The sequence below is a fragment of the Glossina fuscipes genome, unplaced genomic scaffold, assembly GCF_014805625.2.
Source record: "Glossina fuscipes isolate IAEA_lab_2018 unplaced genomic scaffold, Yale_Gfus_2 59, whole genome shotgun sequence".
NCBI classification, from domain to species: Eukaryota; Metazoa; Arthropoda; class Insecta; order Diptera; family Glossinidae; genus Glossina; species Glossina fuscipes.
The window spans coordinates 3,553,895-3,570,987 of NW_023998431.1; the positions used below are offsets into that span (position 1 = coordinate 3,553,895).

General features: G+C 33.9%; 2 protein-coding genes across 3 annotated transcripts in view; both read left to right on the plus strand.

Annotated features, from left to right (window-relative positions):
• The window catches only part of LOC119637323 (neurobeachin-like), a 245,055-nt gene extending 232,604 nt beyond the window's left edge, over window positions 1-12,451 (plus strand). The window contains exon 3 of the mRNA XM_038033279.1: window positions 11,816-12,451. Coding sequence (XP_037889207.1) covers window positions 11,816-11,848 — 33 coding nt within the window. The 3' untranslated portion in view covers window positions 11,849-12,451. The remainder of the gene's footprint in view (window positions 1-11,815) is intronic.
• A 3,087-nt stretch (window positions 12,452-15,538) lies between these two features.
• LOC119637322 (suppressor protein SRP40) overlaps window positions 15,539-17,093 on the plus strand; it is a 35,827-nt gene continuing 34,272 nt past the window's right edge. For both annotated transcript variants that reach the window (XM_038033276.1, XM_038033275.1), the window contains exon 1: window positions 15,539-15,794. The gene's annotated coding sequence lies outside the window, so the exon portion shown is untranslated. The remainder of the gene's footprint in view (window positions 15,795-17,093) is intronic.

Sequence of the window (17,093 nt, forward strand, 5' to 3'; positions counted from 1 at the left end):
GATGAAATTTAAGCAATAAAACATTGGCTTTACGGATCTTTATATAAACTAAAGGGTAGGCAACGATTTACAACTATCTCTGGGCAGTCGACAAAGCGAAGCAGTCTGCCATTACAATTAGGAGTGCGGTTGTATTGAAGTAAACTACGATCAAACAATTCATTGAAAGACACAATAGCTCGATCAGAAGTAGAAGTAGGGTCCACACAGCCAGAATTACCACTATAACGCTGAATGACTTGTGGTAAATTGAAGTCCCCCAACGCTATGAGTATATTAGCCGGTTTAGACTTTTCGGCCACGTCACAAATAAGGGCAGAATGTTTCTTATAAACAGAGATGTTCGAATTTGGGGGAATACTGGAACAAGCTAATTATAACTGTTTACTGCCAATTTTCTCCCGAATGGCAATAAATTCAACGTCAAGAGGAGTAGAAAATTCAAATGAATAAGACGGGACTGCAACAGGTATGGCAATTAAAACGCGATCACCAGTACGATTTAACCGATCCTTTCTGAAAACCGGGAAAGAATTGTAAAAAAGCTCGGATGAGTGTAAATCAGGCTTTAACCAGGTTTCAGTGGAAGGCAAAAAGTAAAACTCCGTGCTTACTGAACTTGGGAAGGTGGGGCCACTTTTTGAGTTTAAGCCCCTGCTATTTTGATAAACAAAAGTTACTGGGCCTGAAGAAGCATTTAAATTTTTGGGGGTGGAAGAACTACTGAATTAGTACGAGGACAATTCCGAGGAATGAATTCCTGCATTAAGAATCCAACTGGCCGCAATGATTTATTCAACAAAATTTCCGTGTTTTCAGTCGGAACTAACACCTTAAAAGACGGAATTGCTCTATGTAAAAATGGACCCAATTTGAAAATTCTTACACGCTTCAAATTGGCGGATGAGACTTTTGCAGCAAGATAACTTTTTATCGAACGAATTTTTCCTGTCTGGAAGGCATTGCTGACAAGCAAGCGTCGTCCTTAACAGGAACGATAGAATTCACAGGTAGGTAATATTGAGTTGGTGAGAAAATAGAGACGGTGAGCAGACTTGCATGGCAGCTTATGTGATTTGTCCAGCGTGGTGCCCAGCAGATACCCCCTAACAGTCAGGAGGAGACGCGGATTTCTTCTTTTTATTAATATTTTTTGGGCATGTACACAGAGTGGTCTGAATGGGACCACTGGGAGGAGATATCACTTCAGCATAGCTGAAACGGGAAAGCGGTGGTGAAGTATCGCGCGCTACACTACAGGTTGGTCTTTTACAGGCTGAATGAGTGCTCCAGATAGCGACACTCATCGAACATTGCCTTGATTTTGTCGAACTTTCCACATAATGAGTTTTGGTTAATTCAGAAAAGCCATTCCTTCTCTCCGCGAAAAGCTTATAAAAGTCATTGTTCCGCTTCCTACAGTCGGGACATCATCAACGTAATCCTTCCCAAGGATGTAGGACTGCATCTGTAGCACGAGCACTGGTGCCTGCGCATTTTGCGTGAGAAAAACGGTCGCAAAGCTAGCGAGTAATGAACCGTTCAACATCAGAGCCTGCTTTGGTTCGACATTATGTATTACACATAAACACTCCATGACAGAAAGCAACAGAGAAAATAAATATTGTGAAAAAAAAAAATGTTTGTCACGAATTCAAAAATAATCTCATAATTTGGTGCAAACATCGCATGGTTAAGCACACAGTAAACAAAAAGTAAAGCAAGAAAAGAACTGCAAACGCCGCGAACCAATTCAGATGTTCGGAAGCAACAAAACGCAAAAAAACAAGGTAAAGACTTTTTGACAAGAGCACCAAATGGTGATCGCAAAAACCAAAATGACTATCGTCACAAAAACACTTTTATAATTAATTAGTAAATAAAATACGAAATTGTAAAATTTCTACACACAAAGTAAACGGCCACGGTGTGCGTACAGAGCTTTCAAACATTAAGCTTCAACCGTACTGTTTTTGTCGAAACAGTATTACTTAAGTGATTGTTGGGCAGTTTTTTGTTCTTTGACCACAATCCTCTTTAATATGCGTCGGTCTCTGTCAATTAACTTTGGGTTTCGCCTATTGCTCTCCGCCAAGTTTTTTGTAGGACGTCGTTGTAGTGGATAAGTTCCTTCGTCAAAGGTTAAACAGTTCAGATATTTTCATCATAGAGATTCCCGCTACCCGACCGCCAACTATTTGTCCGCTTTCCAAGTCCGAGAGATCGCACATTTCACGCCTCAATGATTATAACCGATAGTTTACTGCAATATAAGCCACAACATTGCACGTAAACTGTGCATGCGCGGCGCATTATTTACACGGAGGTGGTGTTGTCAACCTGCAACAAGATAGTACTATATTCTAGAGCGTTCATATTAGTTTGTTCATCTTCCGTATATTTCTGTTGGTCTCGCGACTGGTTTTGAACTTTCTCATTTATAATTAACGCTTGCTAACAAAAAATTGTACAATCTTTTAATTTCAATCAATCAATCAATCAATCAATCAATCAATCAATTTCAAACAAAACACTCTTTCACGTCATTCGAGCAGTGTGCGAATTACGGTTAGAAAAAATCGTCTGATGAGCCTAAGCATAAAAGAGCTCGTTTCCTTTTCTCTCTTTCATCCTCATAAGCCGTCAATTGAAACCAAGAGCAACATCAGATAAATACCGCTATTTAGGTAAACTATTTCAATTCAGGTCCTACGATGTTGTTAAAAAATTTCCTGTAATAATAAGTGGCACCGAGTCGTGAGTTAGACACTAAACGTCCACAATATGTAAAACAGAAGCTTATGAAAGGATTTCTTATCGTAACAAGATTTGTTAACGTTTTTGTCAACCTAGTTTAGAAAACGTTTTGTCCGTTGAATGCTTGGATAGCAAAGCGAACCACATCTCCTTTATCCTTTAACTATTTTCTTTTCTGATTACCGGAAATTGCCTTGCGTGTATCAGTGGAGAAGGTTGCTTTTAACATATTGCAAGGAAACTCGACAAAAATAAGTACAAGACGTCAGAGTTGTTGTGGCGGCCGTTTCGAGAAAAACGCTTGGCAAAGTTTCGAAATGGATTGACGACATATTTCCTGATACAAAATGTTTTTCAGGAACATAAAAATGTGTTTTCAGCATTCAAATAGCATTCCCGAAGGCTAGAGTGAAGGTGGCTCCTTTCCAGCATCGCAAGTGTAATGAAGTGATGGAAAAAATAGCAAGGCATTATATAATTCAATAAGGGACTACATAATCAACACAAAAACCTGCGAGCTTATACACCAAAATTATAATCTCTTAGCAGATGTTTCGTGTACCTTTTAATAGACGTCTCTATTGACAGTCCCTACGAGACAGCCGCAATTACTAACTTCTACAGCATGTGACACACGGGCTGGAACTTAAAGATCAAAATTGTCGACCAAAAAACAACTACATATTTTAATTTAGAATTTAGTAGAAAGAAATTCGGTTGGTATATATGCTGCGTGCTATTTCGAAAAATTCTTTATAGAAAAGCACAAGTAATTTGCTAAGTACTCGTAGTACAACAACATTTGGAAAATCGAATGTTTGGACCATTTCAAATTATTTCATGCTCATCATCATCCTTATAGTATTCTTGTTCGTGTAAGAGATCATCCTTTTGTTAAAAAACTAGGGTAGTGTTAGACTTTAATTACGTGAAGTAAAAAAAAAAAAACAAGCAAAAGCATTATAGTGGGTCACGGCCCACTATTAAATACCTTTCAATTCTCTGCCTTGTTATTGAGGAGTGGTCGAAAACGTGGTGCGATCCGAACCAGTTTCAATAGCATTCGTCCTTCGTATCAAATCTCCTCAAAACATCTCAAAAAGTGTGTCCTTCCAGTTGAACACAAAAAAACAAGACGGACCAACGTACGAAGAGACAAGCTTCAGAAAGTGATTATGAAATGATCGATGTAATAAAATATGGGTCTCTCTAAAATCCTTCTGGGTGTTGCATACACCCGCATTACTTAACTTAATACCTCTCTTAAGTTGAAGTTAATATAACAACAACGTACCACTGGTGGTGCCGGGTGTAAAGGAAAAGACAATTCAATTATAAATAAGAAGATAAATAAAAAGTGGAAACATTACAGTCGGGCGACGCCGATCATTACATACGCTGCACCACATCGCCTAGTACAGTTATTCGCTCGTTTTAGTAATAACCCACCAGAAATTACACATTTTTTTCGGCACATTCTAATTTCATGAAAGCTCCCATATTGACAGGTCAGATTTTCACTTTATGTTAGAGTTTGCGTTTCGTGATATAGCCTATATAAGTGGAGCTCCAAAAAAATAGACCTATGTGATCCGAATTCCCTATCGTTAATTTTTTTGGGCTGAAACGCTCCGGTGAGTTAATACGACATCATGAGATATTTTATATGGAGTGAGAGAAGAAATAGACCCCTGTGGTTCAAGTTAGACTCACTTACTTCACTTTAATATAATTACTATCATGATAGTAAGTAAATTTTCATGACAAAAAAATTTGCAATTCGGGTTTTTTGGCATATAAGTGTTTATGTTTCCCGAGAATTCTTAAATTAATTGCGCTGAACTTTGAATAAGTGCTCCAATTTTTGAACCTCTTGGGTACAACCGTTCTTATCGAAAGTCAGGCTTTTTCTGCAAAGGAATCTAATTTTGAATAGACAGTTCCATTATAGAAAATTCATATACCAGGGTATAACTTTTGTGCTCGATGGCAAAAATACGAATTGTGTTAGACAATGTGGGGTAAAGTATTTAATAGTCGACCCAGCCCGGCCAATAATATAATATTAATATATGGCCAATTGATCAGGAGGTGTCTGCTGTACGCGATGATGGTCAGAAGAATTTAGGGAAAGAGGAATATATGCGGAAAGGCCGCATCCTAAAGGATTGAGTGCATAATCCGTAAGTTTTACGCTTACCGACTGAGTACTGAATATAGCTACGATCATCTATGGTCAAATCGCACTAAACCAAAAAAAATTTCAAAATTTGAACCCGCGAGTACCGACTTGGTAAGTACTAATCTGATTTACTCGACCATGTCGCACCCACTTGTTTATTGTAAACTTCCCCTCTTCTTTTTTCAATTTAATTTATTTGACATTACTTATTGCGCAAAATTTATGCTTTAAGTTTTTTATTAGTTTATGCTCGGTTGATAGCAAATTTCACTATTAAAGCCTTTTCAAATAAATAAAAAACGAGTTGTATTCTTGAATATGCGCAATGCAGAAATTCGTGCAAATTTTAGTAAAAAAAAAAAATGTTTCCAAAACTATCAGAAAACGTTAAAAAAATTTTATTTATTCCTTTTAATTATTCAGTAACGATTAAGTATCAATGGAACTTAGAATGTTTGATCAAAGGTTGTAGAGATTGAAAATTTTTCGATTTGTCCGCAATAAGCTCATCGGTGTTAAAATGTCCGAACAGTAAGTCGTGGAATAAATTCACTAAGTAATCGGAGTTGGTTTCCAGGCACTGCCATCTAAAAGGGCTCGCTTAAAGTCAACAATACGCAAAAATATTTCATTCCTTTATCTATTTATTTCTGTTAATAATTCACTAAGATTGCCTTGCATTCACACGCTGTTAAATCTTATCAAGAAAGGTTGACATTAATGAGATTAATCGTTGATATGATAGTTTCGCCCCAGATTTTTACAAAAGAAGTTTAGTGTGCCTCTCAAATCTCGATACAACCCGTTATTAACTTATCGGTCTCCAATTCACCGACTTCTCTGTTGTCATTCGTTTAGCGTCACGAATGCTACTCAGAGTGCCTCGGGCTCGTTGGGCTGAAACGCATTGGCTGATAAAAGCGCTCATGCAAAGGCTGTCTATTCTTCGTAAAAGTTCCATCAAGAAGAAAGAAATGATCATCGCTTCTTTTCTCACCATCATCATCGTTAGGTGAGGAGGTGCGCTTCGCCAATCTTTTGTGTTAGTTGATCCAAATTCAACTGAGATCCATCTCCGTGTCTTGCGTCATTACTTGGATAGATCTTTCTTGGTCGCAGCTATAGTGAGTGCTAAATAGGAAAAGACATAATACTTGCTGATCGGGCAGAGCATCCAGTAAGCTGCAGACACTTTCTATCTTTTTCCCCACTGAGTCATGTCACAATTGTCATGCTACACGTCAAAATTTCTCCTCGAACAATCTGGCAAATTATTGTTGAGTGCAAATCTAATCATTAAAGGCCATGGTGTGAATGACATCAGCAGCAACTGGCCGACTTTTAACTGCAGCAAGCAACATGTTGGAGATCAAATCTTCCAAAATAAAATTTCAATGAATTCTTCACAGATTCCCGCTCACGATATTCTCTATTTCAGCGTCACTTCTTCAGGATTTTGTAACGCATTTTTGCTTTTATAGAAACAAAAATTGAAATGCTGCTTATCAACTTTTTTAAAAGTTTGAAGTCAGTTTCACATTTCAACTAATGGATAAGATATGACATAGTTTTGAGGGAGAAAATATCGGCAAACGATATCTACCGGAATCGCGTCCTCCAGTGTACTAGGAAGATGGTCGGTATTCTTTAAGTTGAGGAACGAAATGATTGATACAATATATTTTGAGGATGAAATTTTTATGCTCGCACGTAGTTAAATCTCCAACTATAGTTAACATGCTTGCTTGGTGGTTGCGAGTTTTAAGATTGCTTTGCTTGGGTTCTTTATGCATCATAACCTTTTAATTTTCCAATTTAATGCAATCAATGCTCGCACTCGCACTCGCACACACATACACTAACAAACGAATATAGAGTAGAATATAATGAAAAATTATTATAAACTTTGTCGTATTATTAATAGGGATGGCCTGGCTTAGCGCTAGTTAAGAAGTCGATGTACTAGTAGAGAACATTTAAATTGATGCTCGACGACTTAAAGGCTCATAGCAGCAAGAGTGACTGAATAAGTGTCTCCGGGCACACATTATTATTGTATTGATTACGGAAACTTATTTATTGGTTTAAATCTGTATATTAAAGCTTATATCTTGTTCGTTTTTTTTTTTATACCCATCCCTGAAGGATGAGGAGCCTATTCGCTTTTGTCCGTCTGTGTGATATCTGTTGCAAACGTACTTCTGGCCGCAAAAATGAAACTATCGACTTCAAATTTAGCAATCACATTGGACGTTCTCACACGCAAGTTGGCATTGAAAATGAGCCAAATCGTTGCAAGGGCAAACCCACGGCACCACGTAAATTGAGAACGTCTCTTTTCTCCAAACGTAACGAAGAATTGGCTTTTTGCTCTTTAGTCATAAACTGCAGCAAATAAATGTACAAAAATTTGAACGCATATTCTGTGGACGATGTTGTTGCATTTGTATATAAAAATGGAAATAATTGACCACACCTACCCATTATTAAAGTATGTCAAAATTTCACTTATTTTTTCATTACCTTCATAAAGTGTAGAAACAAGTTTTAAAAACCCCATAATATATGCAAATTCTTGGCCAATTTCAAATGTGGACTGCACCGTCCGCCTGTTCGTTTGTCCATTTGCCTGTTTGCGCAACTTTGTAGTATTTGTGATAAACATTCTCCGGTTAGCGTAAATGAAGATATCGGTTACAAATTGCAAAAGTATTTGGAATTGATCTAAACTTTCAAAGGATACGCCTACAACGCCCACCTGCCTCTACGACAAAAACATTCATTTTGAAGATAGAGAAAATCACCTGTGTCCGTTCCGTATGATAGGGCATGAAAATTTTGCTCTTTTACTTCTTTTGCTTTTCTTAGGATAGTAGGTGATGGGTATAAAAGATTCGGTCCCGACCAAATTTGATATTCCTACTTGTTTTTTTTTTTTTTTTTTGCAATCTTTTTTTTATATTCCTTCAGAGGAAATCCTTTTACTGCATACTGCAAAATACTTAACATCAATAATCTCATATCTCATCTTTGCTTATACACCATGTATACGTATTCCGACATAAAAATAATACCATTTGTAATATCCAAACAGGATATGTGTCTAAAGTAATTTCTTTGAAAGAATTTTATTACGCAATCTATACTACTCTGGCAAAAATTTACTATAAAATGTCTATAAACTCTCAAGTATGGCATTATCACCTCAACCATGGAATACTCATATATGCATGATGGTCTTGTTATAAAAAAAAAAAAATAAATAAATAAAATAAAAAAGTAAAAAAAAAGCAAACAACATAAAAATAATATTGAATATTTATGTATACTTTGGTGAATGTATAAAAAATTTTACGAACTTATGAAAGTTATATCCACACAACACACACCTGCATGAATAGTATTCAATTTAACAGTAACTCATACGATCGCTATAAGTTATATGAGTTATATGTCGTCTGAAACTTATTGAGTCTTCCAGGAAATCCTTTCATCTATTTAACTTTCAACGTTTGAGATAAATGAACGCTGTCATCGTCATTATTAGGTTAAGCTAAGTATTTTATGGAATCTAGAACATTACGTGGGCCATGCATATAATAATGCAAGGATTTTCCGATAGATGATTTCAGCAGTTCTTCTTTCGCTCATTAACATATACTATACACTAACTATTGCAAAGCATTTGAAATTAATTTAAAACCATCACTAATAATATCACAATTGTGAATTCAGGTCGAACTTTCGAGATATTTTGATGAGATTTGGTACACCAAGCTGTTTTGACGCAAGGGCGAACGTGACGGGACGAACGCGTCACTTCGATCGATTCTCGATCACTTTTCATATAACGCGTTATATCAAAAATTCGTTATATGAACAACTGTATTAAGTGAGGTGTCGTAGGGTATTTAATGGGTGCCGTTGCCCACAATGATGTTTCACGTGTTTTACATTGGCTTTTTAAATGCTCGCGTAAACTTTTCATTCAGTATATCTGTAGTACGTATTGAGCTCGTCTTGATACTTGTAAATATATTTTTATACTAATATGTGGTACGGAATGTAATTGATCAGTTTTTGCTCATTACAGATGTGATCGTGTTCGAATTACGTGTAGTGCTGCCAATCGTTTCACGCTTAAAAGATGATGAATAAAGTCTAACTATCCGAAGGAAATCTATTTTCTTACTTACTCCTATGAATTATTGACCGGTGTATTTTACCAGTACATATTATATATAACACTAACATATCACACACTAAGCTCGTAGGATCATATATGAGCCCTTGATTTCGATATTGGTATAAGTCACATATTCCTTGTTTCGAGATATTTTGAGTTTTGCATTTTAAAGGATTAAAAAATATTTTTGTATTATGGAATATGATTTTTCGACAGTAAAGTAGTGTCAATAAACAAGTATTTATTATGATTGTGAAATTTATAACCATTTTTAAAAGGAAATGTTGTTTTCAAAGGTTGAAATGACTTATACCACTTTCAAAATTAACTGCATGACTTAATAAATGATTTATACCTTCACGAAAAGATTTTTATTAAGAATTAATAAATATTATTAACATTTTGTTCAAACTCATTTCATTGTAACCAAGTAAATCATTTATTAGTATTTAGGGAAATAAAGTGTTATTGGTCTAATGCTTGTGTATAATGGAAGCAAATCAATGCTTTCGAATATTTTAGGTCTTCCTCTTTTAGGTGAGAGGTCTAATACTTTGAATTCGGAGTTGTCATCCAAGGACGTTTTATAAAACATCTTATGTGGAATATTTTTTAGAAATCTGATCCATTGTATTTTTAGCCAAGACACAGCTTCTCCATTGGTGTTTTTCTTTCTATTATTCGTTAATTCTTTTAGTTGTTTTGCCGAAATGAAATCTTTCTGGGCCATTTGTACTACCAAAAATGGGTTTCTCCTTTTACATGATTCCATTAAATTATAATAATGCTCAGGGATGTATAAATAATTCGATTCTTTACTTTTAGTTTCTATCAAACCGAAATTGCGATCATTTGGCAAAAAAGAATGGCCGGATACCATAAATTTATGATCAACTGTTTCAACATTATTATCAGATAAATGAACAATTTTTAACCATATTAAAGCTATGTTAATGTCACGATTTTGTCCTGAGCAGGCGTCACTGTAAGCTATGACATGCTTTTTAGTGGTAATGTCCCGAATGTGCTTTAAGATGCATGACGCAACTTCCTGTGATCCTCTTGAGGCGATTGTTTCATCCCATGCATACATTTTAGCACTTTCATTGTGCAAATTATGAAACCCCAAATTGTATACATACATGTTGCGCTTACAATAAGCTACCGAAACAGAAAGTTTTGGGTACGAAGGTGTTTTCTGTAGATCAAATGTGAATCCGTAATATTCACTCGGGTTATCTTTTCCTTTTTGTATGTCATTTGTTAAACTTTTTCTAGCCTGTTCGGCACTGTTAAGATGTGAATCATGAATTTCCATAAGATGCAACTTCTCGTCTTCATTACTGGATGCTTCCATTTGTTGTTTTAGTGAATCACACTCTTGACACGTGTCTTTACGACGAGTATGAAAATTTAAGTTGAACTTCATATTGAACCACTCCTTCACACGTGATGTATTATTTCCATCACATTTTTTTACATTCAGTTTGTATGTAATAGTTTGTATGTAATTCTACGACCCAATTGAGTGGTGATATATATACATTAATAATATATATGCTAAAGTCGTACAGGCGTATAGGAAATCTTTACAAACGAAAGCCGTAATATATTTTACTATCATCCTTCGTTTGTGGTCACAATGGCAATGGAAACTTTTCTCTGGTAAATATTCTTTATCGCGCAGATTCTTTGCATTTGATCTTAATATTGCCTGGGAGGTGCTGAATAAGCGGAAAAGCTAATAAACATAGAATCTCATTCTAATGAAAAATGCCGTGAAGCGGATTGTAGCAATGCACAGACCAACATGAAATGTTACAAAAGTGCTTAAAAGCTATCGTTGCCAGTTTCTGTTTTTAAGCCGATAGCATTATACTGAATAACCGTCAGGAATTGAAGTCCAATTAATCATTTAAAGAAAAAGTCCTGCTTTTTTTGATCGTATGAATATGATCAAGGAGCTGGCTTTACCTTTAGTGTTTCATATAAAAATTTCTCCAACAAAACCTTGTTTTGAAAACGACGTCATGCAAAACGACATCTGCAAAAAACCGGAATATATGAATATAATGGAAATCGTTCGAAGAAGGCCGAGAAATATTATTTGATATAAGAATTGTCTCAATAGATGAACATATTTTTCGAAACCTCAATCAACGTAATTGATACGAATACGTTGTTGCCCTAATCACTTCACTAACGTAATCGTAGTTGTATCGCTAGCGATGAATTTCCACTTGAATGCGACGAAGGGGACTTGAGTACGTAAAGTTATATTTTCTTTAGCAACTTGACTTAAGACTTGCTTATTCAATGAAGAAAGAAATAATCGTGTCGCTATATGTTAGATTTCCTTTTCTAAATATTTTGTATTTATTTATACCTACCTGTGTAAGTAAAATCGAAAATTGAACAAGATTGATAATATTTCTATAGCACTTAAGCGATTTTTTTTCTTTCATGTCACATTATGTAACTTTTCAACGATGATAATGCCACTTCCGTGGGCTGTCAAAAAGTGATATATGAAAGTGTGGTTATATATTTGTTATATAGCTGTGTTTGTTTAACTCTTTAAAGATTTTTCATTTTAAACTTTTACTGAATAGTTCGTCAAAAAATTTATTTAACTTTATTTTGCCCTTTAAAAACGTTTTAAAATTATTTTTCTCCTTTTTCTCTTTCAGGTGAGTAATAATATCTTCATCAATACCAAGTAATTAAAAGTCTTGTAAATGCACTCAAAGCCAAGTCATTTTTCAAGTATTTAAGCCACTGCGTTGTAAGTATGTATACATCTAGATCTTATACATATAAATATTATATATATATATATATATATATTTTCTTATACTTACAGTCGCTCATTTGTGTTCGTCTTGAACTTTCTCAGAGAAAAGTTATGCTTATTGCAAGCATTTTTCCACTTGAAATAAGAAAACTTCATATATAAAAAAATTATCCTACGCCCTTTTTGAGTTTCCTCCCTGTTATTCTCGGGTTAATTGATACTAAAAGTTTTTCATCAAAAAAAAAGAAAAAAAAGAAAAAATTGTTTTGATCGAAACTTAAAACCTATATAATGAGTTACGTACATGGTCAAAGTTGAAAAGTATATATATTTCAATGTTAATTAATTTAATTATATATTAAAGAAAGTGCTTAAAAGGAAAGGGCTTTTCTCCTAACGAGCATGAATAATAAATTAAAGCTAAAATAAAGTTTATGGTTATAAAAAGTTTGGAGCGCGCTTGGTTTAGAAATTTTTATTATTTATACATGTGGTATATAAATGTTTAATGCATATGTGTTTGTGTGTAAGTGTGTGTGTGTGTGTGTGTGTGTGTGTGTGTGTGTGTGTATATTTATAGGTACAAACACTTATATGCATATTGTTTTGATACATTATGTATATTTTTACTATATAATCATCCCCAACTTCAATGCCAATTATCTTACGACTTTTATGAAATAATTGCCGCCAAAAATTATGCTACAATAGATGGAAAAAAACATATCATGTAAACATTGCCTTTGCGCATATGCGTATATATATATGTTGAGAAATATGGTGAATATGTACGAACAAGGAAGAGAAAGACTGCAAGATAGAGAGGGAAAGAATGGACTTTTTCTCTTTGTTTATAGTATGAATATTATTTTTATTTCACATATCCCTTTACGAAGAATGTAGAGATGTATTAACTTGATTATTTTGCTTGTAGCATTTGGTAAAACACATTTAGTCATGTCAGTGTGTTTTTAGATATTTGCAAAGTAACGAAAATTCAAGTCAAAGCTTTAAATGAGTTTTAAACGAAAAAGAGGCAAATCCATATTTTTTTTTTTTTGCTTTTTTTTTAACAATAAAGAAGAAGAGTTATTATATGCGAACTTTTAAGCAAACACAAATTATACTTTGTAATATTTTCGTTTAAAAATTTTCAAAAATTTAGTCGTTGGGATATGGGTTTCGAAAGATCCCTTTTTGGCGGGGAAACGATAGTGTTATGGCGGATTTATCTGCAATAATAACATGATATGTCATCTTGATATAAATTTTATGATCTTTCCTATTGAGACGAACTTTTAAATTACAATAAAATTGTTTTATTCTCTGTCCATGTAAACACGAACTACTTACCCTTGCGCAGTTATTGATACTTTCCTAGCAAAATAACGATGTGTGCTACTGGGAGAAAACAGATGTCATTTCACACTTAACCATATAGATAGAAATATATCATAACCGTGTCTCGTTCTCTCTCTCGTGTAAGGTTCTCAACTCTAAAGTATAGATCTATAGGGAAGTTGCTAAATTTTAAATAGAAACTAACGAATTATTTAATAAAAAATACATTAAAATAAATTTGTTATACTCTCTTTCTCCCATTTTCTCTTTCTCTTTCTAATTATCATTATACTTTTGCGTTGTATTTATGTGAGTATGAGAACTTATTATAATACAAAGAGAAAAAAGAAAGTTTCATAAAAAAAAAAAAATTCAGCGATCTTTTGGTTTTTAAAAAATATCTAAGATTCATCTCAAGACGAACGTTACAGTGTCTTCGACGTTTCAAATCAAAAAATGTTTTTAGTAATTGAGGGAGAAAATGTTTTCTCATCCATCACTCAGGGAGTGCTTCCTATTCATGTAACACAGTGGGAGTCAGGAAAGAAGTAAGGAAAGAGAAAGAGATAGGGAAGCAGTCGCAGTCGAGGGTTTGTGTTCGCGATCTAAGCACCCCAATATCACTATAACCAAAGTAAACTTCCCCGCATTGAGATTTGAACTCCCGAACGCCGACATGTTAGTTGCGATTCTTACCTACTTAGCTACTCGTTGTGACACATAAGACTCTTCGACATTGAGTTTGTCACCAACAGCATGCTACATACGCAAGCGAATAGACGGACAAATGGTCATGGGGGATATGGTTCAAATCAAAGCACTGGGATTGGCAGCATTATCAATAAATTAAAATACAGCACATTTTTTGTCCCTTCCTAGTAAAAACGCATACGTATGCCAATGTCCCATTCAATTATCGAAGCACCTCTTTACCTCTTTACCTCGATACCTCTTTAGGATAACGTTGAGTTCGTTTTCCATGTGTTCTTTAAAAATATGTAATTGACGGTTTGAGCTTTTTGAAAAAAGGAAGCATGTCACGTTAAGCTTAATGCAGCAAATGCTGTATTCGACTGATGATCTTAGCGGAATGTTGGCAAGATTATGTAAACTCTATTCTCGCTTTACTATGATATAACACCTGACTGTTATGAATATTATGTTATGTTAATTATGATTAAATGGTACTCTCTCTTTAATAAATAGTCGTTCCTAAGTTGATTATAGAAGGGTTGCACGAAAACGAAAAATCTTGAACTATCTTAAATATGAAATTGTAATATCTTTTTAAACTCTTTACATGTTACAAAAGGATGGTAAAGTTAGTTGGTTCACACTTTCAAGGTGTTTTTAAAATTGTCTCGTTATTGTAATAAAATTATATTCACCACTTTATCTCGGCAGTTCTCTCCTTGTTACTAATTTATTTTATCTAAAAGTCTCTCTCTTTTTGTCACACTCTCTCTCTCTCTCTCTCGCTGTTGCTCTCTTTTCCTCTTCCTCTCTCTCTCTCACTCTCACTCTTACTCTCACTCTCTCTCCCTAGTTTTCTCTTTATGAACTTTGACGCGTTTTATTTGCCTCTTATGGATGCTACTCAAAGCATAAAACTATAACATCTTGTAAAAGTAAAACATACGTTGAATTTTATCTGGACGAGTTTGTATGTGTTGTATTGATGTGTGATATGTGAATATGTGTGTGTGTGTTCGGCTTTAAAAGGAACCTGCAAAAGTGTAAAATGAACAAAATAGATTTTTATCATTATATTTTTAAGGGATAAATCTCCAGCGAGCTCAGTCTGTTTTTGAATACGGGCGTTAAACGGTCACTGGTCGGTTAAAGAAAACATTAAACAAACATATTATATATGTTCTGGCGTTTATGTAAATTCTTTTTAGTTTCTCCTTTTTATGATGATTTTTCCTCGCACGGAAATTTAGAACAAAACGAAAACTAAATAAGGAAAACCTTAAATTAAAGTAAAAAACATCGAATAGAAAACTATTTATTATAAAAGGAAGGCATTGCATTTATATAAAAATTGTAATAGTTTTCTGCTGGATTTATTAACATTAAATCAACACAAGATACAGAAATAAAGAAAACAAAAATAAATAAATAATAATAAGAAAAAAAAAAAAAAAAAAAAAAATTTATTGATAATAATATATAAAAGTGTGTGTCCATATATATATATATATATATATATACATATATATAGAGTGCGTGTGCTGATGTAAAATAAATCATTAAAGGCCTTAATCGAAATCGAAATCGAAAAACAAAACTGAAAATTACTCCTCTTAACTTCTCTAATAAAAACAATGAATAAATTGAATTGATTTTATTCTTAAACTATTCAGATAAATTATTGCCAGAAATAATAATAAACGAGCGTGTGTTAATTAAAACGAAAAAAGAAAAAAAAAAATCAATTACTTTGTTCAGTTCTCTGTCTCTCTATCTCTGTTATCAATAAAATGGATTAATTGAAATATTTGTTGTTTGCGTGTCATTTACGAATATTCCGTGTAAGGATTCCCGTGCATTCCGCAATATATTTTCAATGCAATTTCTTTTTTTTTATATTTATATTAAACTAATTTTTGAAACGAAATTTGCGAAAAATTTGCCTAATATTTATTGAAAATGATTTTTAAATTTTCATTGTCATTATTTTTACTGTTTCTGTTCTTCTGTTTGTGTAAAGTTAAGAGAGAGTTATATATGTTTCCAAGCTTTCATTAATGGCAAGCGATTATATAAAAAAAAAAAAAAAAATAAATAAATAAATTTTATTATATATGGTGGGCGTACCAGTTGTTCGATCGTAAATAATTCTTGCGGTATTTCCAACTGATTTGAGAGCAAATTTTAATTCTTTTTTTTTTTTGTTAATTAATTTTTTATAGCAAACAATAAGTGTGTCAATATTTGGACGAAATCTTAATTATAGAGGCTGATCAATGTTCTCCTCGTTAATACCTTTTTGGGAAAGTTGTGGAATGAATCATGATCATACCCAGTCGAGCTATGGTTCTCTAAGGCTAAGCATAACGAATGTTAGATTTTTGTATTTGTTATTTCTTTTCCGACCATAGGATTTTTTCGTCCCTAGAAGGATAGACCGACAATGGGCTGCAACAGTTTTTAATAAAATGTCAATAAAAGGTGGCTTGTTACCAGCTCTTCCCTTAACACATAAACAACAAAATTTGTCCGTTTTTTCTGCATAGGTATTTTCGAAATTGCTTATAGACGAACAGAGCCTATATTTAAAAGCCAGTCTATATGTAGAAGCTCTAGAGCGCACATGTTTTATGTCTGGTATCTTTCTCGGTATATGCGATCGTAACAGTTACGAACTTAGACGAGCAAGCAGATGTAGTTGATTACATCGATTCACTAAATTTTTGTTAATGCCTTCTAGTTACAAGAAAATTATGCTATGATGCTATGATGCTATTCTTTTATGCGAATCGTATTAAAATTTTCAAATTTTTACACTTATTCAGCCTAAGATTAGGACATGTGCTTTGGAAGCTCCCCTAAAGAATGCAAATTCTTAACCCTCTTGCATTTGCAAGTCTATTTAGGCATCTCTGTCCTTCTCGAGTCACCATGAAATACACTATTTCGTTTAATACAATTATCTGCACAACAACAACGATAAAGTGTTGCATGGAAAGTGACTGAAAAAGTGATCCGATCCGAACGATTTTCTCTGCACAAGATTTCATCAAAAAACTTCAAAAAATATAAACAAAGAAATAGCAAACTATTGCAAACAGAGGGACAAAGGGGACCGATAAGCGATATCATATGCGATG